The 26101-nt window shown below is 38.2% G+C and overlaps 1 protein-coding gene across 1 annotated transcript in view; it reads left to right on the plus strand.

Annotated features, from left to right (window-relative positions):
• Positions 1–3104: 3104 nt before the first annotated feature.
• Positions 3105–26101, plus strand: part of SEC24D (SEC24 family member D) — a 48997-nt gene continuing 26000 nt past the window's right edge. Inside the window, exons 1-7 of the mRNA XM_010081083.1 lie at positions 3105–3299; positions 5221–5347; positions 7486–7634; positions 9624–9893; positions 10691–10812; positions 13596–13707; positions 15090–15217. Of these exons, the coding sequence (XP_010079385.1) occupies positions 3149–3299; positions 5221–5347; positions 7486–7634; positions 9624–9893; positions 10691–10812; positions 13596–13707; positions 15090–15217 (1059 nt within the window). The 5' untranslated portion in view covers positions 3105–3148. The remainder of the gene's footprint in view (positions 3300–5220; positions 5348–7485; positions 7635–9623; positions 9894–10690; positions 10813–13595; positions 13708–15089; positions 15218–26101) is intronic.

Consider the following 26101-nt stretch of genomic DNA (forward strand, 5'->3'; position numbering starts at 1 on the left):
CGGGACCGACCGAAGGGTGAGACCTGTGGCAGTGTTCTGGTGACTTAAAATTTTTATTTCAGGGGGATGGAAATGTTAAGTTTGCAGGTTTTTAATTCTGTTGGAGTAAATTTAAGCTTATGCTTTCGTAGCTTATACACTGCAAAATGTAAGGTGTGTAGTTAGTTGTATTCTGTCCTGTGTTTGTGTGGAGTTATGCACACCCAAAGGATTTGCTAAATTGAGTTTGCAGTATGCCTTGGGGAGGGGTAGCACCTTTTGCTGGATGATATGTTGCTAAACACAGTGTCTCTGAAGAAATGGAAAGTTAGTACTTCTCCTTTGGTTAGCTGAGAACGTGATCCTCTGGTTTTGGTTGTTATCCTGCTTCTGTGTGCACGTGGTGGAGTTCTACAAGATACCAGTGCCGTAGAGCATTGCGTAGGTTCAGCAATTCTCTGGGGGGGGAAAAAAAAAAGATGACTACCTGTTCTGTAGTAGTGGTAGATTAAATTGTGGAGAAGTGTTCATGTTCAGGCTATGAGGTGTAAGGTACACTAGTGTTAAGAGAGAGGGAGAGAAAAAAGTTTTCATGTGCTTCTGTGTAGTGACACTTGTAGTTAACAAACCTAGGGAAAGGTCTGGCTTTAGCAGATGCTCTCATCCTTCTCATGTAATTTCCAGAGTGAACCTGTATGTCTCCTGTTAGAATCTGATGGCTAAAACCTTAGGTGATCGGTTTCTATTGATATTTTGGGAGCTGCCTCCAAACTAGTTTCACTGTGTGTTGGTATATGTACACGTCTTGAGAAGGGATTAAGTATGCTCAGTGTTAAATAGAATCTGTAACTGTGTTAGATAAACTTACATTATTTTGCGTATGGTTAAGAGTTGCTGTCTCTCTTCAGCACAGCCTCTGTGTGTTTACACTGTCTGTGGGAAGTTTGACGTGGCAAGATTTTTTTTGTGTGTGTGAGCGAGTAGGCTGTGGAGGAAGTCATTTCCCCTGGATGCTGTTGCAGCAGAAGGTGTTGGCTATGGCAGCTGCCTCAAAGTGAAAACCTCTTCCTTTTTATAGATTATACAATATATATGTATCTGCCAGTGTGTGGGTAATTTAGTGCTGACTTACTGTCTTTTGGAGCAACTAAAGCTCACACTGCCACGTCTGTTCTGATGGGGGTGGGGGGAGGAAGAAAGTATGGCTGGCAGCAAGAAGCCTCTCTGTTTAAACATTTTGGTTTTTTTTTCCCGTGTTTACCTTGTTAACTGAAAAATAGAAGACAGCTCCCTAAGATTACGTATCTGAAGCAGTTTAATACTGCAACTAAGAAATCTTATGCCACATTGAGGAGTGTGGTTTACAGGATTGCACAGGCAATACGTGAGGAGGCCCTTTACCCAGCTGAAAGTGATTTCTTGTCTGATGTGGAAGATTAGTAAAATGGTTGCCTTTCCCCCCCCCCAGAAATATATGTTTAATTTGAGAACCCTAGAGTTGGGTTTTTTGATAGGGGTAGTTTATCTCTACTGACATGTGCCAGTGCACCATGCTCCTGTCTGTTGTGATCTTGGTGCTGCGTGTAATTTTGAGATGCCTTTGTGCATGCTCTGGAGCACAATTCCTGATTTATTTTCATCCAGTTTGCATATTCAAATCTCACTACATGGCTCAATCCTGAGAATGTGAAGTATAGATGGTTGGGAAAGCTACTTCAAAGGAACATTTACCATCTAAAATGCTAGTTTGTATCATGTATCTTTAGTTCTTTGGGGATGCCTGACCTACCTGCTTCAGAGTCTACAGAAACAGTAGGTGCTCATTCAGGGTTCGGATCCTCAGCATTTCTCAAAACAGTTTGGGCATCAAGAAACTTAATGGAATTCTTTTTTTTTTTTTTAAATTCAGTATGAAGTAAAAAAAAAAAACAACAAACAAACTGTCTTGAATGGAAAAGAGAAAGCTAGCTATCAAGGCTGCAAAGAGTACAACTTCATTAACTTTTCAAATACCTTGGTGGCAGGTGCACTGTATCTAGAAACTAGTCTTATGAAATGCAATCATCTGGCTTAGTAATGCAGCATTCTTCAGTTTTCCTAGTTCTAATCTTAAGTTATTGTAATTATCAGGATACTTTTTCCTGGAAGCTTCTTAAAAGTTTCTTTTATCCTGCTTAACGAAATCTGGCTGCAAGAAATAAATTAAATGTCTTGTGAATGCTTTCATCATTGGAAAACTTTTTCTGGATTGTTTTTAATCAAATTCTGTTGGTCTGGGTTCGTTCTTTCTTTCTTTCTTTCTTAAACAGCAAAAGAATCAAGATGTGGAAGCTTGGGGAAAAGATCCCTCATAATAGCAAGGACAACGTATGGTACTGTTGAGGGCATACTGCTTCAGAGAACAGCTTCTCACTTGTGCAATACCTTGTGCTCCATTTCGGCACTCTGTGGGGTCCTGTAGTAAAAAGGCTGCTCAGGCCTGGGCCAGAAATGCAGACAACAGCTGGAAATAGCCTCTCTCTCTCCTTTACTTTATTCTCTGTTTCACCAGCATCAAAAGCAAGGAATCTTCCCTCACTTGCTTGGAATGGGGCTGTTATAGAGGGTTTGATGAAAAGCTGGTGCCATGTTCCACACCTCCTCTAAAAACAGTGTGCTAGGACAGGGGTAGGATTTTGCTAGAGGAGTTTCAGACTCTGGTCACTCGACTCTTCCTGATTTTTCAGTATGTTCGTTGGGATGTCAGGTATTTGGGGAGCAGGAGTCGCAGTGTATTTTTCATGTATAGTAGAAGTCTAGGTTTTCCCAGTAAAGAGAACAGTTTGAGACTTTCCTTTGAGTTTTTTTTTTCCACCTACACATCCATCACTTACAGTTTTTCTTTCCATGGACCTGGGAGAGGTGAATCTCATTTTGATAACATCAGTGATTTGTTTAAATTCGTGCAGTATGTGGTAGTGCTGAGGAAACTAAAAGTAAGCAAGCCAAACCACTATTTTCCACTGACTTCCAGGTTCTTTTTTGCCCTCAGATGTGTCTTTTGTCTTTTTGGGAACACAGTTCACAGCCTTTTAAAATGCACGAAGAGTGTAGAATAGTAGCAGGTGTTACTTTCTCCTTTGCAGATTGTTGAAGAGCACCCAATACTTGGAATGAGAATATTGCCATCATGAGTCAACAAGGTTACGTTGCAACTCCTCCATATTCCCAATCCCAGCCAGGAATAGGAGGCTTTTCTGCAGGTTTTGGACCACCTAATTCTTCACTTCATTATGGGCATTACGGCGACCCTAACTCATCGTACTCGGCACCTCAACCAGGTATGAAGTTGGCTTAAAATGTGTTTTCAGAATCTACTTGTCTATGAAGGCATTTTGCATCTCTTTCTTACTCATTTGCTTGCAAAATGCTCAGTTTTACACCGCTACTCCAACAAGATTATTGCTGGTGCTCAGGTGTTGCTGTAAGATGTATGGTAGTGGGTATCTGACCTTCGTGTGCACTCCGTTGTCCAGGAAGCAATAAGCACGAGTACTTAATGCTGAATTATGGGTAATACCTAATACAGACAAATACAAAAGGAGCAATTTCTGGGAACAGAGAAATGTTTCTCAATTTATGTGTTAATGGCAAGCAGGCTCTCAGAAATGGATTATATTCTTCACAATAAGATCCCTGTCATACTAATTCTTGAGCACAAACTTGCCTGTGAGCATGAGTTGGTGTTCTCCCACTGAAGCTTGCTTGCTGGGTGAGCCCATCTGCTTTCTAACTGCTCAGGAGACAATTACTTTCTATGAGGAAGGGCACCTTGGGTGCAAGCAAATTACAAGCAAATGGGATATTCACTTTGTTTCTACCAACATAATCATGCTAAGATTGACATCCAACAGATAAATATGGCTATCATTGTCTCTTCTTTGCTTTTCATTAATTTTAACTTACTGATACGTGTCTTCAGATCTTTAAATGTATAATATGTGAATATATGGTGACTGAAGCTTAAGAAAAAAAGTTGAGAGCATGGAATTGAAGCCCATTTTGCTGTAGGTCATGCTGATCTAATTTTAGTAAAATCAAAGTAGGTGTGCTAGACTAGTAAATTGGGGCTGTGGAAAATATCTGGAGAGTAAGGTATCCTCTTCCCTCTCTAAGTGTGGTAATATACATAGCCAAGATCAGGAGGTAGGAAGATGGACCATCTCAGTATTTTGCCTGATGTCACCAAGGAAAATTAGTTAAAATAGTGAAAATGTCTGAATTATTCTCTAAGGCATCTAAAAAAATGCATTTGTTAAAATTTTTAGTAACACACAGATTATAAGAAGTTACATTAAATTTTGTATTTGAGATGGTGGAGTAGGATAATGACAGAACTAAGGATCCAGGTATCTGAGTTTTTTAGAATATTCTGTGGTGTCCTTGATTTTTGTGGCATCATGAAAATAGAAGAAGTAAGTAGTTTTACCCAGATGCTGTAAAAGTTCTTATTAAAGACAGCAGGAGTTGTGTTACCATAATCCAGTGCTGAATACAGTCAGAAGATAGAACAAATTCTGGTAATTGGCTTGTTAGAATACTTGGGGAAAAAAAAAATCAGTTTTGGTATCAAACAACTTCTTGGTGGTAGAGTAATTTAAAGGAAAATAATTCAAGAAATACAGATTGAAAAGCTGTTTATTCATCACTGCTGTTCACATAAATTGTAGTCTCTCCCAGTCGCTGTTCTAGATCTGAAATAAGAACTGTCTTTAGCACAGGTTTGCAGGTTGTACCTATGAAGGCTTCTTTTTTTTAAAGTTGTTCCAGGTTTTCTTTCTGACTGTGGTCTCCAAAATCAAAGGGATCTCTTGCTTCTCCCTATAAAGATAACGGAGTGACAGGGAGCTTCCAGAATGCCAGGTTGAATTGAAGGGTCTGTTTGTTCATTCTTGTTTCCTACAGTCCCTCTTGGGTTCTTTTGCTGGAAAGTTACCAACTACTATTTGCTTCCTTTTTACTATCTGTTCTTTTCCATATCTGCTTCCATAGCTGACAAGAAATCTGTCCTTTCTTATGGAATGACAGAATGACTGAGGTTGGAAGGGACATCTGGAGGTCATCTGGTCTAACCTCTCTGCTCACGCAAGGCCACCTAGAGCCGGTATTCTTATCGCTAGAGCAGGGCTGTACACTCATATTTCTTGGCGATCTTGTGCTTACTTACAGGATTCTTACATAAAAGTACTTCTTCTTTTGCAGGTATGTCGAAATCAACTGTGCCTTTAGGATCTTCAGCTCCGGTTGGGCCTCCACCACCTGGTACACATCAGTTCAGCCAGACCAACTTCCAAAATGGGCCCAGTACACCAGGGCAACAGACACATAGGTGACTTTCAAGAATTAATACATGAGATCTAAGCTATTTGACTTCTGTTTCCTCTCTTTAGCTGCTTCACTGACATTTAAGTGTGGCATCCCTTTTATCTTCAGCAGTTCTGACCTATTCCAATTCTGAACTGGATCTTCTAGTTTAGTTCCCTATGATGTTAAACTGACAGGTCATACAGTGTGATCTGTAATCTCATCAAGTTCCATTTTACAGCAAGTCAGGTCTTTATCGTGAGTTATTTGTTTTATTTTTAATTATTCTTTCTGCTTGATCTTCGACCTGTTCTTTCAAAGCAGCATGAAAACAGAAGAAGTAAGGTGTTACAAGTGCTGTTTGATATAGAAGTTGCTTTTGGTTTTTTTTGGTTCATTTTCTGATGTCTTAACTCTCCTTTGTTGTGAAGTAACAAGAGGTTGTTATTTAAAAATTAATAGCTGCCAGTGAGTTTTGACTAGAAGCTGGTGCATGCCCCTATATCTGTAGTTCCCCCCCTTCCCTCCCCACCTTGTTAGGATGTTCTTTGCCTTATTGTTCAGGAATCATAGCCAAGGCTCCATAGAGGACTTTAAAGAAATTTTACAATGTAGTTTCCATTCTCAGGTGGATGACTGCTACTCTTCTGCTTAGGTCTGAGCTAGGCTCTTCATAGCCAATTTGAAGGGCTGCTGTCCTGCTTCCAGAGCTTAAAGGAAGAAGTGAAGGAGACAGGAGTGGGAAAGGGAGAAAATAGGAACAGGTGGAAGCTGTAAAAAGAAATCTTGGTAAAATTATGGTACAAGGGGATAAACAACCTTTTTTTACAGTGGTTGTATTGCAGGCAGTTATAAGTGGGTAAATAATGCTTAGCTCTTTTATGTAATTCTGTCAAATGTTAATTATTTTGCTCACCTCCCAGGAGCGGCAAAATTAGAGTTTGTGTTCCTATAGCTCTTTTAGTTTTAGTGAACTTGACACCATTTAACAACGTTCTTGTTTTCGTTGGTTCAAGTTTTAATCTGCTTCTGTGGTTTTTAGTTGTTGTATAGTTTTTTGTGTTCAAGTAAAGCCATGTATGTCTTTTATTAGGCATCAAAACAGAGAAACCTGTTTGTTGTCTGCGTGTTATCACTGTGTAAAGACGATCCAAAGAGACTGGTGATCAATTCTAAAAGACAGTGTACTAATGCATAGGGAGAAGCAGTTGTTGTCCTGCAGATGTAAAAAAAAAAAAAAAGGAAAGAAAACACAAGGTAAAGAGTCAAATCGATGTGACCAACCCAGCAAAATACTGATTCTCTTTCCTGGCTTCCAGTCATTGCCCTGACAGCTGCACATCTGTTTTTTACCTGATCTTGTTTTATTCCCAAATTGCTGAGAGCTGTTGTTTTAGGCCAGGAAATTTCCACATCAAAATTTCAAGGAAAATTAATTCTGCTTCTCTTGATTTAGCTAAGACCCTCCTCAGTTTTAGAAGTGGTTGTAGAAAAATCAGTGTAGATCTTCTTTGCGAGATAGCCTGAGATCTTATTTTTCCAGAGTGAAATAGTCTGTTAGAAAAATATCTTCAAAAGCCACATGTGTGTTACCTTGTTCTTTTCTTAGTTCTTTTTCTTGCATTAATGTTTTTCTCTATCTGTTAACCATGAAGCAGTTTTTCTCCACCTGCGTCTTCTTTTTTCCTTTACTACAGGGGACTCCTTAACAGTTTATCACTTCATTTTTCTCTCTTCACAGATTTTTCTTCTAATCTTCTTCACCCTTTCCTGATAGGGAATCTTTGTTTATAAGCATGGAAGCAGGATGGAGTGATGCAATATGTTCAGAAGCTTGTGTTTCTTGATCTTCAAGCTTTCATATTGTTCTTACCACTCTCTCTTTGCCATGGCATACTTGTTCTTCTTTGTTTCTAAGAAGCATGCAAGCAAACATGCACTGTCTTCTTTTTTTTCTTTTTTAAAACATTCTGGTTGTGCATTCTCTCAGCTTCAAGACTATTTTAATACAAGAATGTTTTCTGAGCAGAATGTGAACAAACTCTCTTAAGAGTTTGTCCTAATTAATTGTTCCAGCACCACCCTTGAGAAGGTATGAGACCTTCTAGAATTATAGTTGGTTGACATAATTTATTGTATAACTGCACTAATTTTTCCCTTTAGGTTTCAAGGCCCTCCACCTCCAAGCAATACAGGAGCTTCCTATCCTCCCTACAGTCATCAGTCACAACCAGCCTACCCAAATACTGCATCCGCTTCATCTGCAACACAACTTGCGAACCAGCTCAACAGCATGCAGATAAATAGCTATGGTAATCAGTTTTATCTGATCTGTCTGATTGACGACTTCTCAGTTAAAGCTATTAAGACTATAACTTCTATATAAACAGAAAATGAAGTCTTTGACCAATATAATTTGCTCAATTTCTTATGTTTTTTTTAATCTCATCCTATTCCTTAAATCAGTATTCTTAGGTTAATTATGAATTGATGTTCGATGAACCTTCCATAAAAGTGAGCTATCTCATCAGTCATTTCTTAAATTATTTGGTGAGCCTGTCAGTAACAGCCAAGGTGTGAACAATAATACGCAGAAGTGTTTAATTTTTCTCAGCTTTTTAGTTTCTCTCTGTTTTGAAACCTTTTTTTTGTCCAAATCTTATAGTTTAGTTTTTAATCTAAATTTTTCTGCATTTATTTTGATGTTAAAACATCTTAAACCTAAGCCAGGAGGTAAATTACTTCCCATCACTAATCTTCTCTTTGGTTATATCTACTTTTCCTGACTATTTCCTGGTGAAATTTACCATTTCATTGAAAAGGAGTTGAATTTAGTTAGCATCTTGTTTTGCTGAGGCCAGTGTGATTAGGAGGATGAATTTTTAAATGAAGATCACTTTTGTGGTTGGTACCTTTGTAAGGTATGTGTAAAGATGAACTTTTCAGTTCAGGCTACACTGATATTATATCACTGTTCCTCCCCTGACTTTACAAGTTGCTAATATGGGTCTGACCTTATGTTGGTACAATTGTTTGTGAAAACTTAAACCTTTTTCACCTGATAAATTAATTTAGAAGCAAATTCAGCCTTGAGGTACTGAACTGCAAGTGCACAATTAACTCAGACCTTTTTATACAGGATGAAGTGTGGCCCGGCATCTCTACAGCACTTCATATATAGCAACTCATATTATTTAGAGCAATTTTTTTTTGCTTCCTGCCTTCATTATATTCCCTTCAGCAATAAGTATGTAAAATATAATGTTCTTGCTTATCATGTTACATGCTGTAAGGTTGAGATACTCTTTAGACCACTGAAGACATGGGTTCTTTACAACTCTGCCTCTGTGTTGGGTTTTGTTCTTCTGATTTTTCCTTAGCCGTAAGTCTAAATTGGTGTAACTTGAGAGACTGCTGAAATTCACAGCTTGTAGAGCTACTGGAGTGATGTTTGTTTATATCAGGTGAGAACCTGATCTTTTGGGTTGCATGTGAATTTTTCTTTTCAGTTAACATGTCTGGCAGAAGATGCATTTCAATATTTATATATAAACACACTGGTCCTCTTGCTCCAAACTTTGATTATTTCTTTTAGCTTTCTTGAAAATTATTTTGCCGTAGGTCTTTGGGGAGAAATTTGGTTAAAAATGTAGGTTTTGTAACGTAAAAAGTATTTAGATTGTAAGTCTCAAAAAACCCCCGTTTCCAGGGTCCTCTTAATTCTAATTGAAATCTGGATCTTATAAACAACAAACTATTCCTCACCAGTTTGTACAAAATAATTCCCACATGTTTCATCTTTTAGCATCAAAACCAGAAGATGGTTGTAAACCAGTTAAAATGGATTTATTTTCCATTGAACTTGTCATGGTGAAATGCCAACAGCAAACTAATAAAAACATGCCACATAAGAGAAATCGATTATTAAGCAAAAGAATGTTGTTTCACATTATGAAATTAAATATTATTTCAAAAGCAAATAGTGATTTATATGTATTCTAATCAAGAATTGTCAAAGGCTGGCCTCCCTCTCTCTTGCCCCATCTACCTCAGCTGAAGGGTTTTATTGAAAATAGAGCCAAGAGAAATAAAGTCTAATGTCTGAATCAGTTCAGACTTAAACTACAAGGTCAGATTTGTTATGTGAACAGGCATCCAGAATCCCCGTAATGCAGCATTGTCAGTATGAGATACAGTATTGGCTATGTGTTGCAAATGTGTTGAGCAAAAATAGAACACCTTCCACACAGAGTTAGTAGGTTATTATTTTTGACTCAGCTGATGTACAGTTTCTTGTTCAGGTCCTGGCACTGCTTCGAGCTCTTGCATGTCTTCTGGGCATCCAGCATCTTTTCAGGGTTCACAGCTACCACCACCCACCCAGCAGCAAATTGCTTTACCACCTGGATCACGGGTTCCTCCACCAGCAAATAATGTTAATGGCCTTTGTGCTCAACCATCATTGCCTCCTAATGCCAGACAAGATGGGATCCCTGGATCTGTCCCCCCAAATCCTAACTTGCAACAGCTTTCAGGACAGCCTCCAGGACCTGGATATCATCCTCAGCAAGGTAAGAAAGGACGTTTGTTATGTAATTGAAAATAAAACATGCGTTGAGTATCACTGGTGGAACTGTGATCATTCATGGTTGATGTTCTGCTTGGCAAAATGAAAATGAAATCCTCTTTCTGTAGAATGGAAAGATTTGCATTGTAAATCAGTACATTCAAGGCAGGCTATGCTTTTGCTCAAAAGTTTAGCACTCTGTTGTCAATGTAACAAGAAAAAGGAAGTTAATTTGGGTCTGGAACAGAATTATTTGGTTAGTAATGGGTAAAGGCACAACATACTACACAAAGGAGTTTGTCTTATACTCTGTAAAGGTATAGGTTGCTCTCCATCTTGTAGTTCTATCTGTCATAGGCAGCTTTCAAAAATGCTGTACTGTAGCAATGAAGAATTGTAACAGAATACAAAGAACATACTTTATTTCACCTGACATAGGTGAGTAAAATTTATTTTAACAATTAAGAAATCCAGCTAACTAGACCCGTGTGCGTTGACTGATGTTACAGTAGAGATTATCACTACAGTAATGGCCTGGTTTGAATAGCTGTGATAATCTCTGCTCACCGTCCTACTTGGCATATACCTGAAAACCTGTGGAGCCAAAGTTGTCACACGTAGTTTATGCTTACCTTTAAAACACAGACTGCGTGAGCCAAAATAATGAATTTCTTTTACTTGTTGAAAACAGAAGGGAAGAAGTTGCATTTAGCTGAGTAAGAGTGAACTGTATAGCAGAAGCTGATGTTAAAAATGGATAACATAAATACTTTAAATAAATTGTCATTTGTAACTCTGCAGCAAGCTATGGTCCTCAGATGGCGGGGTCTCAGCTGTCTTATCCTGGTGCTTTTCCTGGGGGTCCAGCACAGCTCGTAGGTCCACAGCAGAAGAAACTTGATCCTGACTCTATTCCAAGCCCAGTAAGTAATGTGGCACTGATTTTTTTATGAGAGTAAATTTCTGCTGCATTCAAGATAAAGGAATGACTGTGCTAATATTGTATTTATTTTAGTTGATTTGTTTCTGTAACATAAAATGTAAGTTACTTGGCTTGGTTCGCAAGGTATGTTCCAATTTTTGCAGTTTCTGAATTACATGCAAAAAAGAGTTGGGATTATTGAAGCAGGCTGTGTCTTTCAGCTTTGACATAGAACTTTCTATTTAGAAAAAGGTACTAACCACCACGCTGTAAGCTAGTCTGGGTGGAGGAACCTTCCACTTCTGTGCTGAAGCAGTATTGCTGTGCAGGAAAGAATTTGTGTTCCACTGAGATGTGGGAAAACCATTTGTGTAAAAGCCTGCCACTGTCTAGTAGGGGGCAGCCCTGCTTCCTTAAATTGGGGTATTATTTTGTCCTTCTAGAAGAGATTATTTGTTTTATCCAGTGATGGTTTTGATGTAAAACCCCCAAAATTTTGGAAAAATGCTTGTTGATAATCACTTAGAGGTTAACATAACATCTGCAATTGCCTCTGTTAAAGGCAATTTTCAAGTTAAATGTAACTGAAAACCATTGTGTAAAAAAAATGAAGCAAGTGTCGGTCGGTACAATTAACAAATGCCTTTAATAGGTCAGTCATTCCTAATGTTTCAGTATGGTGCTTTTTACATAAAAAGAATAAAATGGTCTTGTCTAATTTGAAAAAAAAGGGGGGGGAAGAGGGCAGAGAAGGAGGTCTGGCATGAAAGCATGGGCTGATGTCTTGTTTCAATTACGCATGTAGAATAAACAGCCTTGACTATGACAGCGATGTTAAAATAGGTTAAAAGGCTTGTTTAAGCGGCACAGAGAGGATCAAAATGACATGTTTAAAAGAAACATGATCTGGGTCAACATCTGTAAAGGGCAAAAAGCTAATTCAGAATGAGGAATAAATATGACCATGTGTATTTCTTGTGTTATATTTACATTATATAATTACAGTAGTGTTGCCAGATAAATTTACTTCTTATCTGTAGCCATTGTTGATTTATATTTTCTTATATATGTTAGAGGTTGATATGTGCTCTGACAATGTCTCTGAAAACTAGCATCTGGGCTTTGTCAACAATTATTTCCAAGAACTATGATGTATTTAGGTCAGTTAGCGGCAGAACACCATGGTACATTGATCCTTTGCAGAGCTAAGTCTGAAAGTGGTTTGCTTTCTTCAGCCAGTGGGCCTTTTTAGAGCAAAACCTTTTTTCTTCTAATGCAAGAGTTAGCAATAAATATACAAGCCAAGGAGGCAAGGAAAAGTAATCAAGCAGAGGATATAACAAGCTCTCTGAGGAGTGTATTGTATATTTAAATTGCAATGCAAAAACTTTATAGGAAAAAAAAATTTACAGGCCTCAGATTATTTCCAGTGTGTTAGGAAATACCTCTTGGACAATGATCAATAGACTTGATGTGACTAATTCTGTTTTTCTTCTCTGTTTGCTTTCCAGCAGAGGCTTCTGAACTTCCCTAGCTATTATTAGAAATTCATATGCAGTGTAAAGATACAATTCTATGGGACACCAGCAGCCGTGGCAAAGCCAGTTTCAGAAATTCCCTCCCTCATTCCTCTTGCCTCTTACAGCTGTTTGGCTGCACTCCAAAACAGACTGCTGAAAAGATAGTTTCTTTGAGGGAAGAGGGGGAATAATGGCATCATCTCAGTGATATGGTTTATGGTGTGGGACAAAATACAGCTTTATATAACTTCAGTTATGTCCCAAAAAGTATCAGACTTAAACAGAAGCGAGGGAAGTGACAGGGGAGGCAGCATATGGGAACAGAATTTGTTCAGTAGTAAAGCCAGCTTCATGAGCATTTCATGACATTATATTGTAAATTGCTGTAAACTAGGCTTCAACCAGAGTACATCTGTATGTGATCAGAGCTGCCTCACTTTAATAGAAGCTTTCTGTGATTCCTCTCCTTTACTTTCTTTCTAGGAGGAAGCTCACAACATGATAGTCTGTCCTAGAGAATGAAAACCCTGAGCTCCAGTGTTGAAATACTACCTAATGGCCAACAAGGCTTTTCTCGAGAGCTTAAATTGCTGCTTTGTAAATGGCAGTGCTGAAATATAGCTCAGCTAGGAAGGTGATACACTATGTAGATTATTGTCTATTTCTTAACCACTCTGTGCATGGAGCTTAATCAGGAGGAGTGACGGCTAATCCTTCCCACCATTGCAATCTGATCAATTTTCTGTGCATTCATTTATGAAGAACAGCAGCTGGCACAACTATGGTCATACAAAAGATAACCTGGTATATATGGCATCTGAGTAAGGTGATGCAACCTTGCTCTTCAGTTTGATCCGGGAGAATGGAAGGACAGATTCAGTAACAAGGACCTATTTACACCATCACTCTCCTCAATTTGCTGGCTAGCCTCCCTTGAAAAGGTCTGTCCTCCTAGTAGTCAATATACTTACTGTAAACAACTCATTTGTTCACTGTATGTAGGTCTTATCCACCCCAATGTGTAGTGTTGCCCCTGAGTTCCAACAGGCAACTGCAGTTGTAAATGAGTTACACTGCTCAGCTGTGCGTATGGTTTTCTAGTTGTTAAGCGTCCCAGAAGCCTGTATTGCAATAGCTTTAGAGCACATCTGTATAAGACAATGTTAGTAGTGTTAGTTGATGTAGATGTTAGCATAGCTATTTGTGAATGTAACTGAATGCATGGCCTATCGTTCTTACACTGTTCTTGCTTCTTGTTCATCAGATTCAAGTAATTGAAAATGACAAGGCTGCTAGGGGAGGGCAGATCTATGCTACAAACACAAGAGGACAGGTTCCTCCTCTTGTCACCACAGACTGCATAATCCAAGACCAAGGTAACTGTCCTTGTTACTGCTTTGGGAGTCTTTTTAGGTGAAATAAAATGTAAGAAAGACAGACTAAATTCTCAATTTCTCATCTGAAGATGATGCTTCTTACTCTAAATTGGACATGAAATGGGAAACTCCTTTTAAAGAAGAAAAAAAAAAGGGGGGGGGGGGAAGTGAGGATGCAGGGGGGAGAAGCGGGAGTTGCATTCTTAACACCTTGGGTTAATTCCAGTGAATGCCTTGAGACCACTGTGCCCTCAGCTCCTCTACCCTTCTTGACCTTTAAAATAATATGAATAGTTGAGACAACTTTTCTTTTTAACTTAAAATTTTTCAAGGTTTTAAATTTCAAGTTGAAAATCGTCTTTGGATTCTTCTGAAATTTTAAAAGATAGACACTAGAAGAAGCAATGAGACTAGCACTGTTAAAAGACACGCATTTTGGACAATTCTGTTCAAGTTATAGGGGCAGAATGCAAGCTGTCTAGTTGACTTATTTTTTTCCTTTGGCCAGTGTTTCTGCCTTTGCCTCTGCCTAAAGCCTGGAAGTACCATATTTCATGTGCTGCTTTTGACAGCACACTTGTTATTTTGATGCAGATTAAACTGATGGTATAGTTTAGTCCAGCATTAATTTATCAGTGCTTGGATAAGCTGTATAAAATGTACAAACACATCAAGATTTTTTGGCATTGTCTGAGAATGGGGTAATGCAATTCTGATGAACAAATTAATTTCAAGAAACTGAGCAGAGCTGCAGCTTGGTGGTTAAAAAGGAGCATAAGGAACCCAATTTCTGAACTCCTGTTGCTTTTCAGTGCTCTTGTCTGCAGTGCACAACAGTTTCTCACTGAGGGAACAGAGCTAAGTGTGCTACAAGAAATGGTGTAGTGATTTTAGCACACTATATTTTGCAAGATAAAATGAGCATGGTGATGTTAACACAGGTATACTATTTTCTGAATCAGAGCTAGGTCATTAGAGCAGTCTTGGCAGTAGGTATCCGTCTGCAGCATTTTGTTACATTCCCAGTGTTGGCATTCCCAGTGGGCATTTCGTCCATATTATTTCCTTTTAAGATCTTAGATATGATATGTTTCAAACTAATCTCTATTGAGATTCATATTGCAAATAATTGTGGGGGTTTTCTTGATATGTTTACATCTCTGCTTTAAACTCAAACAGCAAGAAAGATTTACCCACAGGGACAGGCAACGGGCTGACATAAAGAGGTGGGTAGGTGGATGGAAGCTTGCACAGGAGGGGAAAAAAAGCATGAGTTTAACTTAGCATATGTGCTTGTTGCTTTATGTTGTTGTTTTGATTTTCATGGTTTGTGTTTGAGACAGGCGGGTTCCCTTTAACAGTCTTTATGTTGGGTGTTCTAGGCCATGCCAGCCCTCGTTACATCCGATGTACTACCTACTGCTTCCCATCATCATCAGATATGGCCAAACAAGCTCGCATTCCACTGGCAGCTGTCATCCAGCCTTTTGCTTTAGTTCCACCAAATGAGGTAAGGACTAACTGAATATTAGTCTTCTGTGGTTTTGTCTCATAAGTATTACTGACTTGTTCTTCTCTGATTGGGTTGCGGGTGAGGATGTTTTGCCTCTGACTGTGAAGCAGTTAAGAGAGTAAAGAGGTAGCAGAAGATTATGAGCTGCACTTGGGTCATGATGCAACTTCAACGGACAGAAATCTTTGTTTATAAAAGGTACAAGGGTGATGACTGTGTAATCTGAACCACTGTGTTCCTGATGTTGCCCCAACTGCCTCTAGTTTATGCCAGCTTTGTCAGTTACTTGCTCACCTGGAACTCCATGTGTATAGGCAAAGACATTGAAAGAGGATGACCACAAACTGTATCAAGTTAATTTTAAGACATGGACAGTTACATTCAAAGAATGGCATTTTTCCATTTAGTTCTTTACAAAATAATTTTATTTCGCAACAGACTGAGAAAATAATGGTGTTTTCTAATTGGATGAGCTGAGTCATAGGAAGAAGACAAATGTAACCACCCATTTTTGACGCTTATTCGGAAGTACTAACCTAGTCAATTCCTTTTCTGACATTGCTATCTCTAATAGCCTTTCATATTCTGAACATATCCTGACTTCATCTGCAAAGTATTTCTGTAGATAGGCAGTATCTTGTGGTCTTAGGGTAGTTACCCCCATTTCCTGGCATCACTGAAGGATTGTATTGGTAGCAGGGATAAAACTAGTTTTCAAGTGCAGCATTTAACTGCATCATCTGTAGGATCATCTTTCTTGTTCTTCAGCTCCTACCTTCTCCATTGCACATCTTCTAAATTCTGCAACAAAGGTCTGCAGAATACATTTCCTTTTCATGTACTGCACTAATTTACTTTCGGAGCACTGTTTGCTGGAAAAAACCCAAGGATTTCATGGAAGTTGTAGTATGTGATTGTGTCTTAAAAAACTCCTCATAAAATCCATGCAAAGAAAAACCTAATTAAAATTGCAAAGACCTTCAGTGCTTAGTTTTGAAGCCTTTGATTTTTCTTTAACTCTGTTTTTTTACTTGTAAATTTGTAGGGGTTTTTTTTTTGAAAATATGTTGGATAAAAACAGATGTTCTTTATCAAGATGGATAATTTCCAATCCAACAGACCTCTGTAGTTTGAATTAAGAGTATTATTTTAACAGGGTGGTATGTAGTTATCTTCTCTGTGGTCCACAAGGAAATAGGATGTATTACTTATGGCTCTGGAGATACTGAGTCTCACCATTTGTCTGCTAGACAGCAATTTTGGGTTTCATTCCAGTTTGTCAGGGGAATGAGCGGACTTGGCTTTTTTCCTTCCTGCATTTTCTCCTAGATGAAACTCCTGTTGTTGCTTCTCCACCTCTTAACTTTACCAGCCAGCCTTTACTCTTTACTACCTTTTATCCCAGTTTCTGTGCCCAGGTGGCACTTATAGATTCTGCTTTAATGCTCGCTCTTCATTTGTGTATCTTTCAGTCTGCCTCTAGTCATTTTATGTCCTCCATGCATGGCTTCTCTGTCTCCTGCATAGTGTTTGGATAGGATGATCAGTGAGCTGCTAAAATCTAAATCTCTTCTGCATACAGAAATTAGCTGTGTGTACAAACACTTGTACTTGGCCGAGTTCAGAAGGGTTTTCCCAGGGTTGGCAAAAAGATGTACTCGATGACCCACGAGTTCTGAAGTGCTAGTGCTCTCAAGCTGTTGGAAAGGTCAGTGGAATTCATTAATCTGTAAAGAGCAGTGTATTTTTCCCTAGTCTCTTTCTTGGAAGAAACTAAAAAAAAAAACCTCTGAAAAATGTCTTTCAAAATTGGCAAAAGTCCAGTGTGGAAAATTTTAGTCTGAACAATTATAGCTTGGTAAAGTTATAAGAACTGAAGAGATGGTGTTACAGTAGGAAGTGCTGGGCAGTCTTAGCTGAGGCATTTTTTCCAAGGCTTGCCTGTGCCCTTTGTTTTCACTGCTGCTGCCAAAATAAGATCTTGCTTTTAAGATCTTCAAATAAAAATGGTCTTCCATATGAGAATTATACCAATTTAATTCTGGAAAGCCACTTAATTTGAAAGAAATGGAATTTTAATAGACATAAAATACATTGAGGGGCTTATTTGTGTTTCTGAATTTCCTAATACGATGCATTCTGCCTGGAACTAGTGACTACAAGGCACAGAATGCTGTTCTTTTCAGAATATCTAGCCTATCTTATGGATGCCTTTTAAGTGCTTTTTAACAGCTCCGGCAGGTGATGCTCAACACATGTTACAGGGCTCAATATAAAGTGGTAATCTGTCTAGTCTCTTTATCTCTTGATAAAGTTTCTATGTTGTACATAGAAACTATTTAAAATAAAGATATTTTTTTTCCTAGTGTTTTAATGAATAGATTCCCTTCATTCAACTTTGTTGCAGCTTCAGCTGCAGATGTGTCTGTCTTTCTGCAGTATATATTTGGTGTTAGCAGACAAGAATTTCAGTTCTGTTTCTTGTCAAAGGAGGAAGAAGGAAAGCAACGGCTACAAGGGTTTAGTGGACCATGGATGTGAAATGGCCACAAATAGTGTGTGCAGCTGGTAATATGGTTAGGAACAACTGAAAAACTGACCTATCTTGCTTGAACTGTAAGGAATTTAGCAAATCTACACAGTACACATACTGCATTATAATGTATATTGCATACATTGTGCCGTTCTGTGTTAGTAAAGCCGTATTTAAATAGCTGTGGGCTACCAGGGTCATTCAAGTAACTAATGGACTTATGAGTGTTCCATAAATATAATTCTTAATTGTAGTTTGCTTTGGTCATCACTTGTAGTTAAGGATGATTTTAAAATAGTATATAAAATATATTTGTGTTTTCAGTGTTCTATTGCCATAGAATTAATGTCTTTTTTTTTTTTTCTATACCGTTACTGTACTAAGACAGTTAGAAACAAAGGAAAAACCTTGCCTTGCTCCCATTTCCAAATAATTTGAGGATTCAGTGCAATCTTCAGATGGTTTTTTCTCCCTTTCTGGAAACCAATCCTAAGTGTGGATTTTGATTCATTGAGAGGATTGGTTTTTGCATTGATGAAGCATTATGTTCTGTCCAGGTGACCTAAATGTTATCAAGAGAACTGCAGATTGTATATTTTCATATCCACACTTTATTTGTCACTGTATAGTCTGAACTGCAGCAAAAATTTAGTAAAAAAACAACGAAATAGCTAAGTCTACTGACACTGATAGAATTAGATGTCTATGAGAGGGAGAGCACAATTGTGCAGCCCTTATTTTCTTTCTTAATTGAACACATTCCCAGTTTTGGTAGATGACTTGTAAATGGCATTACATGTTGGTACCAGTTGGAGGGTTGTGCACTCTGATTAGTGTTTCTTGCTGAGTTTACAATTTGACAAACAAAGACAAGTGTTGAGCTGTTTGTGGCTGCGCAGGCAGGAGTGCCTGAGAGATTCTTCATCTAAAGCAATTGGATAGGAGGGACTAGGAAATGGTTCTTTTGGAGGAAGTGGAGTCTCTACACACAGGGGCTGGTGTCCTGTGTCCAAAAGTGAAGTGGGAATGTTAGAAAAGAAAGTGAATAATGTTTTTTTTTAAAGGTCTGGGGGAAAATACTGTCAGGAGCTGAGAAATACAGAAACTTGAACAGGCAGGGGCATATTTTGAGGACATGTACAACAGATATCTCCATTTACAGTAAAGAACAGGATACAGATTATCCCTGGGGCAGAAAATAGGAACAAAGTAAAATCATCATGGTGCTAGATAAGGATGTTAAATGAAAAGATCTCATGCATGTCTTTGAATAAGTGTAATTTGTTTTGGGGTGGGGAGAGCCCAAAGCAATCAGGATTTGCCCGTGCAGTGAGAGAGAACAATTTCAAAATTACAGAATTGTCATGGAATGAAAAGATGAAGATGCTGTTGCCTTATACCCTGCTAAAAACTCCTCAGGCCATTGAGACCCGGTGGAGTAGAACGGTGTTTGAGAACTTCCATCTAGAAATCTGGTGGAAATTTTGAGTTGAGAGGACACACAGCCAACATGAGTGAATCCAAAGTAAGGCATAAAAATGTATCTATACCAGTAAGCTGCAATATCAGTATTCACATCAAGAGAGGAAAGCTCAATTTGACAACAATTCATAGTTCAAAGAGTAAGAAAGATCTAATGCAGCTAAGATGCAGGATTTTGGGTGCTCACATGTGACCTGGTAAAACTGCACAACAGAAACATTATAGAGAAGCCATTCTCAAAATTTAAATAGTAAAACTGGCCACATTAAAGAAAAATGCCCAAAGGAGGCTTCCTTCAGTAATGTTAAATCATAAGTGAGAACTAATTTAAGATGTAAGCAGAGATGGTTCAGTAGAGATTGTTGTAGGGTAGTGTTTGATATCCCAAGAAAGCAACACTTGGCATATAAGCACTGAGCTTCAGAACAGCAGAGCAAATGAAATGGGCTTATTCATAAAAGCCCTCAAGTTGAAAGTTAGAGAGTCAAAATTCATGGAGGGCACACAGTCTCTCAAAGATTGCTACAAAAAAACCCTTCTACAACCAATAAAGAAAATTGTAAGTAGTGAACACCACGTGTATGCTGTATATCATTTGAAAAAAAGGCTTTTAAAACATTCATGCCTTCTCTGCCTCCCCTGCCAATGTCTTAACAGCTCTAGACATTTCTGAATCTTATATTTACCAAGTTGTTATTTATTATTTCTCAAAGTTAACAGTTCATTTTCACTCTCCTGATTTGTATGATCTATGGAAAGTGTTTGTTATAGATTGAGAATACAGTATCATTGTTTGACAGAACTTATTTTTAGTCCACCAGTGCTTTAGCAACGGTCTATAAAAATAAACTAGCTCTCAGTTATCTTCATAGACCAATCCCTACATGCATTTGTTTTGGAGATGTACAAATGTTTCCAGAGCCTGAATAAACTGTGTGATCTTGATTTAACATTTAATACTACTTGCTAACAAAAGGTAGCTAGAAGAGTATTTCAAGTTTTAAAAGCAAATATAAACAACTTCTAATAATTATCTGTAGTTTTAAATATTTAAAGATCTAAATTACTTTCATCTTAGCTTCTTAATAGTTTCGTGTCGTCATTCTCTACCATATTCTTTCCTATTTATTTTGTAGAAATATTCATTGGTAGGATTTTAATATTTCACTTTCAATTTCTCCTCAGTTAATTAACTAGTTAAAAGATAAAACAGGAATGGAATTACTTCTCAGAAATGCTGATGTTCATGAGCTAAAAGACATTCAGAATAGCAAACTTCAATGACGACCAGCGCAGCTGAGCTGTTTGGAAAGCCGTGGTTTTTACAGGGATAATAGTACAGTGTCCTAGGTAGAGCTGTAAGGTTAGCAGAAGCTAAAATTTGAATTTGGTGAATAACCAACATATGATGCAATGTTATAAATATTTTTTTAAAAAAATTTAAGAACACAATGAAGTACCAGAGTGCAAATTTTATTTCAGACCCCAAGTCTACTCCTTTGGGTTCAAATGTTAAATAAATCTGAAGAACGAGGGAAATCCCTACACTCTTGCAATCTGCCCTTGGCTCAGTGGTGACTCAGGTTCTGCTGTCCTTATTGCACAGCTAGTAAGAAGGGTGAGCAGGCTGCACCTTTAGTTTGAAGCATATTTTTATATAAACACATGCATTTATTAGTGGTTATGGGCTCATGCAGAACTTTGATTTGAGGCGGGTGAGGAATGCTTAGTTTCAGGCAATACAAAATGATTCAAACTAAACATCTTACTGATTGCTCCTTTCTATTAGGGATGTGTTAGAAAGCACAGACTGCAGAACAGATCCTTGAGGTGCTTGCTGGTAACACCTACCCACTGTAAAAAGCCATCACTTTTATTTTACTGTTTGATTTCTATTTTCTGTTTAGTTACTTATTCACAGGAGGTCCTTCCTCCTATTGCAGAGAGCTTTGCTAATTTAAGAGCTTTTTTCAGAAGGAACGCATTGTATCAGCTAGGTTATGCCTACCTGCATGGCGGCTGACTCTTGACAAAACTCAATAGATCTTTATGTCATGACATCCCTCCTGAAGAGCCACATCAGTTCTTCCTCTGTGTATCTTTTTTATTTTCTGTGAGTCTTTTTATATTCTCCGCCATTGTAGTATCTGCCAGTTTGCTCTCTGTGAAAGTAAGACTTGCTGGTCTGTAGCTCTGGGATCACCCAGAAATTCTTTGTAAAATTTCTCTTTGTGTTGCTGCCTTCTTTTTCCTTTTGGGTGCTTAAGCTTATGTAAGCAATTGGTTTTATGTATAGTTCAGCGGCTTCACACTGAGTCTTTTTAGACAGGAATTGTATGATTAGGCAGTAAATTGTCCATACTACTACTAAGCTTTTTTTAACTATCAAAAGATTTTTACAGCCAATCCATTGTTTAGCTATTTGGAACAATCAATCCCTGTAGAGATTGCCCAGGTAGGGGCAACTTACTGCTGTATACTACACTGTTAAGTGTGAGCCTAAGCTCTACTGTTTCTTCCATTTTCCAGATATTAAAATAAAGCAAGCTCCAAAGCATCCTTTTTGGTGCCTTCATCTGGGAGGGAACTGTCAGATTGTGGTCTCGTAGTTCTGAGTCTACGTGGACTGTGGAGCAGGATGGGTATTGGACAATCTTTGTTGCTCTGTCAATGCTATTTTATTTTAATTTTTTCTTACTAGCTAGTGCCAGGTTAATGTCTGGGGTTTTTGCGTAGCTCCTCTGGGGTGCTTGGCTCTCCCATGCATGGTGTGGAGAGCCCAGAACTCTCAAGCATCTCCAGGTGCCTCACCCGGAAAGTTTTATATCACTCTGAAGGCCAGTGACTGTGCTAGGTTTTGCAATACCTAATTTAGAGGTGCATGAATCCTGTATGAGATGAGCCATTCTTTATGGAGTATGCCCCGTTCTAGTCTGCATTTGGTAGTAAAGCATCTTCAGTTGGATTGCTTCCCAAGAATTCATCTAGGAGAAAGTTTTTGTTAGCCTCTTGGGCTGCAACTACACTCTGTAACTAGGATGAACTTTCAGAGCCAAATTTAGCAACAGCTTTGGCAGCAGAGCTTTCCCTAATTCAAATAAATTTCCTGATTTAGTTTTTTCTGCCTTTTTGATTGTAATGTACATTTTTAAATGCTCTTAAAGTGTACTCTGTAAAATACTTCTGTAGTATGTTGTTCCATGCACCATTGTTGTTATGGTAAGGAGATGGTTCTGAGAGAGATGCAGACAGTGACTTGAAAGTTGCACATTTATATAAACCTTATTAATATTGGAATCAGAATTATTGATTAATTTTTTACAAATTTGAAATTTAGACTGGGAAAGTGACTTTCTAAAGATGTTATAATTGGTTTCTGATAAGTTGGAGACTGTCTCTTCTTCAGAATGGTAATGGCAGAAGAAAAAACTGACTAAGCAACTGTAAATATAGAACAGGAATAAAAAGTAACATTCACCCCTGCTTAATTAGCTGGCCGACAATATTAATACTTTGTTCTGCCAACAAAAATGACACTTGAATAAAAAATTACTTGCTAGATACCTCTATAACTCCAGATAGCTGCTTGAATGGCATCTGCCATTCTGCATGTGCATTTTCCTCTATGGACTAGACATTGCTCTCCTGAAATGGTGTTTGTCTCCTCATATGCACTGGCCAAAGTTGGGCGTAGCAACAGCAGTAAATTAAACATTGTAAGACTCTGCAAGCTCTAACGTTAAGCCCTCAGGGTTGTTAGTCAGTTACCTCGGAAACTTCACAGAGTTGGAACATGCTGGTATTTAGTAAGTTCAGGAGGAAGTGTTTGTATTTTGCTTTTTAAACTGAAGTTACTGCATTTTCAGTTATACGTATTTGTTTTGAATACAGAAGAGAGAGAATGTTTTTTAAAGTTGAATAGGAAGCTCATGTTGGTGATGTGTGCTTGTGGTTGAGTGGTTTTGTTTTGTTTTGTTTTTTGTATCAAACAAACATTGCATCAGGTTACATCTAGGTCCTAATCATTGCAGGCTCTAATACTATCCTGTAGAAAAATAGGAGAGACAGCCTTCTACAGAATGTCTCTTCATTAGTTCTATGGGAAGGGAAGCTCCTCTTCTTGTAGGGCAGGAAATAGGTGGAGGGGGCTGCTTTTTCATACGGCGTTTAACAGAATTAGCTCATCTATGCTTGATAAAGAGAGGCATAGATTACCTTCTCAGCCCTAGAGTAAAGGTGAATTGTAACAGGTCTGTGCCCTTCCCAGGACTGCTTAGCAGATAACTGAGATCCACACAGCCCTTTGCTGGTGACATTCAGCTACAGCTCAGTGTTAATAAAAGACAGGAGGGCAGTTGCATACAAACGTTATTAATGTTTGGAGCTTCTGGAGTCTGCCTGTAGATTCCTAGCTGTCATAGTAGCGAAAGTATTCAATGAAGACTCAGAGTATGAACATTCCTACCTGATGTGGTATTTTTAAAGTAACAGTTAGTTTTGCTATTGACATTCAAAACTAACATTATAGAAGGGGCTTGACTTTTAAAAAAAGATCTTAAACGGATCCCAAATATCCTTGCTTCAGAGGTGAAGATACTCAGTACTGCTTTTTGTTCACATAACAGAAATTCTTATACTTTCTGAGTACTCCTGTCACAATTGGCTAGCTAGTGTTGGCTTGTGAGTGCAGTATGACACTTTATGTACTCCCAGTTCTTTCTGATTTCAATGGAAATAAATTGATTAGCCTTAGAGGTATGTTTACTAATAAACATTGTTCAGGAAGGCCCGTAGGTAAGCAGGACTACTTTATCAACCTCCAAATAAAACTCTCTTAAACTTGTCTATGCTTTTTTTTTCTGATTAAAGTTTCTTTCTTTAATGTTTGTCTGTGCAAAAATAGGAGCAAGAGAGTTCCTATTGTAGAAGGTTCTCAGGAATGCAAACATGAGGAGTCAGTTGGTTTAAAAAGTCATAGTAATGCTTTCTAACAAAAGAGAAACAACTCCAAGTTTTCAAGAAGGAAAGCCCTCCATTCATCAGACTTCCATGCATGATCTCAAGTCAGTAATTGCTAGTGTCTGAAATGATGAAAGATATTTATATATATATATATATACAGAAATATATTTATGTACACACACATCTATCCACCTATCTATGTATGTACGTACAAAAAGGAAAAAACCCACATGTTTATCTCTAAAGGTGACAATAGCCCAGCAGGCCTGATATACAAAGTTAGGTTTTGGTTTTGTTCTTGCTGCAAATGCATGAAAAACATTGATAAAGTTCTGCTGCTGCAGAATTTCATCTAGGAGAAATGTTGCTTCAAAGATCACTAAGCTACACTTAGATTTATTTACAAACTTAAGTATTTTTTTTCCCTAAACCTAGTGCTGTGTGTTCCATGAGTGCTATTTGGAGTGTTGCTTGATTGACTATCTTAAGGATATTCTAGAGCATGTTAGAAATGTTCACAGCTGTGTTTATATTAAATGGTCTTTGACCTTCTAAACCAGAATTGATGTGTCCCTTTGCCTGTTATCTTTGTACGTTATAGGCTGTGTCTGTATTTTAAACTGTGGTGTTAGATTTATCATTTATCTAGTGGAAGGTGTCCCTGCCCATGTCAGGGGGATTGGAACTAGATGATCTTTAAGGTCCCTTCCAAACCATTCTATGATTCTATGATTTATTTAGCAATCATGAAGAATTTTATGTAAGGGTAAACTAATGTTGATGTGACAATACAGCACGTATAAGAGACTGGGCCTGTCAAGAAGAAGTCAGGAGTAATAGTATTTGGAGCCCAAATTCTGTCTGCTAATTTGAAGATCCTCTACAGCTCTTCTGCAGTGGTCTGCAAAAAATAAAAATTATGCCTTTAAGGCTTCTATTTAGTTCTGTGAAATATATTGCTAAATAGCTTTTATTTTGTTCAGTGCTGAATGAATTTTAAGACAGAGAACAAATCACTAACAATCAAACTTGTAACTTTATTGTGAAACTCTTGTGATTGATAAAGTTAGACTACCTCCCTTGTAATTGTTACTTACTATTTCTGTGGAGGAGCTTCCTAAAACTTGCCTGTCTTGTTTTTCAGTGGTTTTACAGCTAGTGTGACAGTCATGCCTAAAAATCTCAGACAAGGGCTGCGGTGCTGTCCCATCTGGGATGCTGATAGGTGGGAGGTGGAGCTGTGGATTAGTGCAGATGTGAATCTGAGTCCTCTCATGTGATTTCACATGTGCATATCACCCTCGGGAGTGCTAACAGGAACTGGGGGGTGGGGACAGGAGGCAACACGTGTCCTAGGGTTGATTTGTCTGTCTCTTACACCTTCCCTTACACTCTTCTTGTGTATGTGCATCTGCACCAGCTCCCACTCTCACTAGGATGAGACTAGACTAGACTAGAGGCAGGTCCTGCTTGAGATCTGATTGTTTTAAAGTGCTAACATTTTAAAAGTCTGTTGTTCAGCACAGTTTCTTGATTATCCAATTTCACGCTTCTGCTTATATCATCAGTTAATCCTGGCTGCTGACCTTCACTTGAGATACAGCATGTCCGTACATCCAAATAACAGTCAGCACTTCAAAGCTGAGAAGTGCTGGAGAGCGCTGACTTGTTAACGCTTAGTATTCCTGGCCTGAGATCATGACCAGGAGAACTTGTGGTGCCTCTCTTAAGCATGGATAGTAAACATTTTTTGCTTGTGTCTTTTTTTTTTCCCCCCTTCTGTCACCTGTATCATAAGGAAGTTCTAGAGCAGTAAACTAACTTTGGTGGTTCTTTACATCAAAATTTTATCATTATTACATGTATTTTTCCCCAATCCTCAAACTTCTAAAAAAAACTTCTTC

Source organism: Pterocles gutturalis, unplaced genomic scaffold (assembly GCF_000699245.1).
Source record: "Pterocles gutturalis isolate BGI_N339 unplaced genomic scaffold, ASM69924v1 scaffold7189, whole genome shotgun sequence".
NCBI lineage: Eukaryota > Metazoa > Chordata > Aves > Pterocliformes > Pteroclidae > Pterocles > Pterocles gutturalis.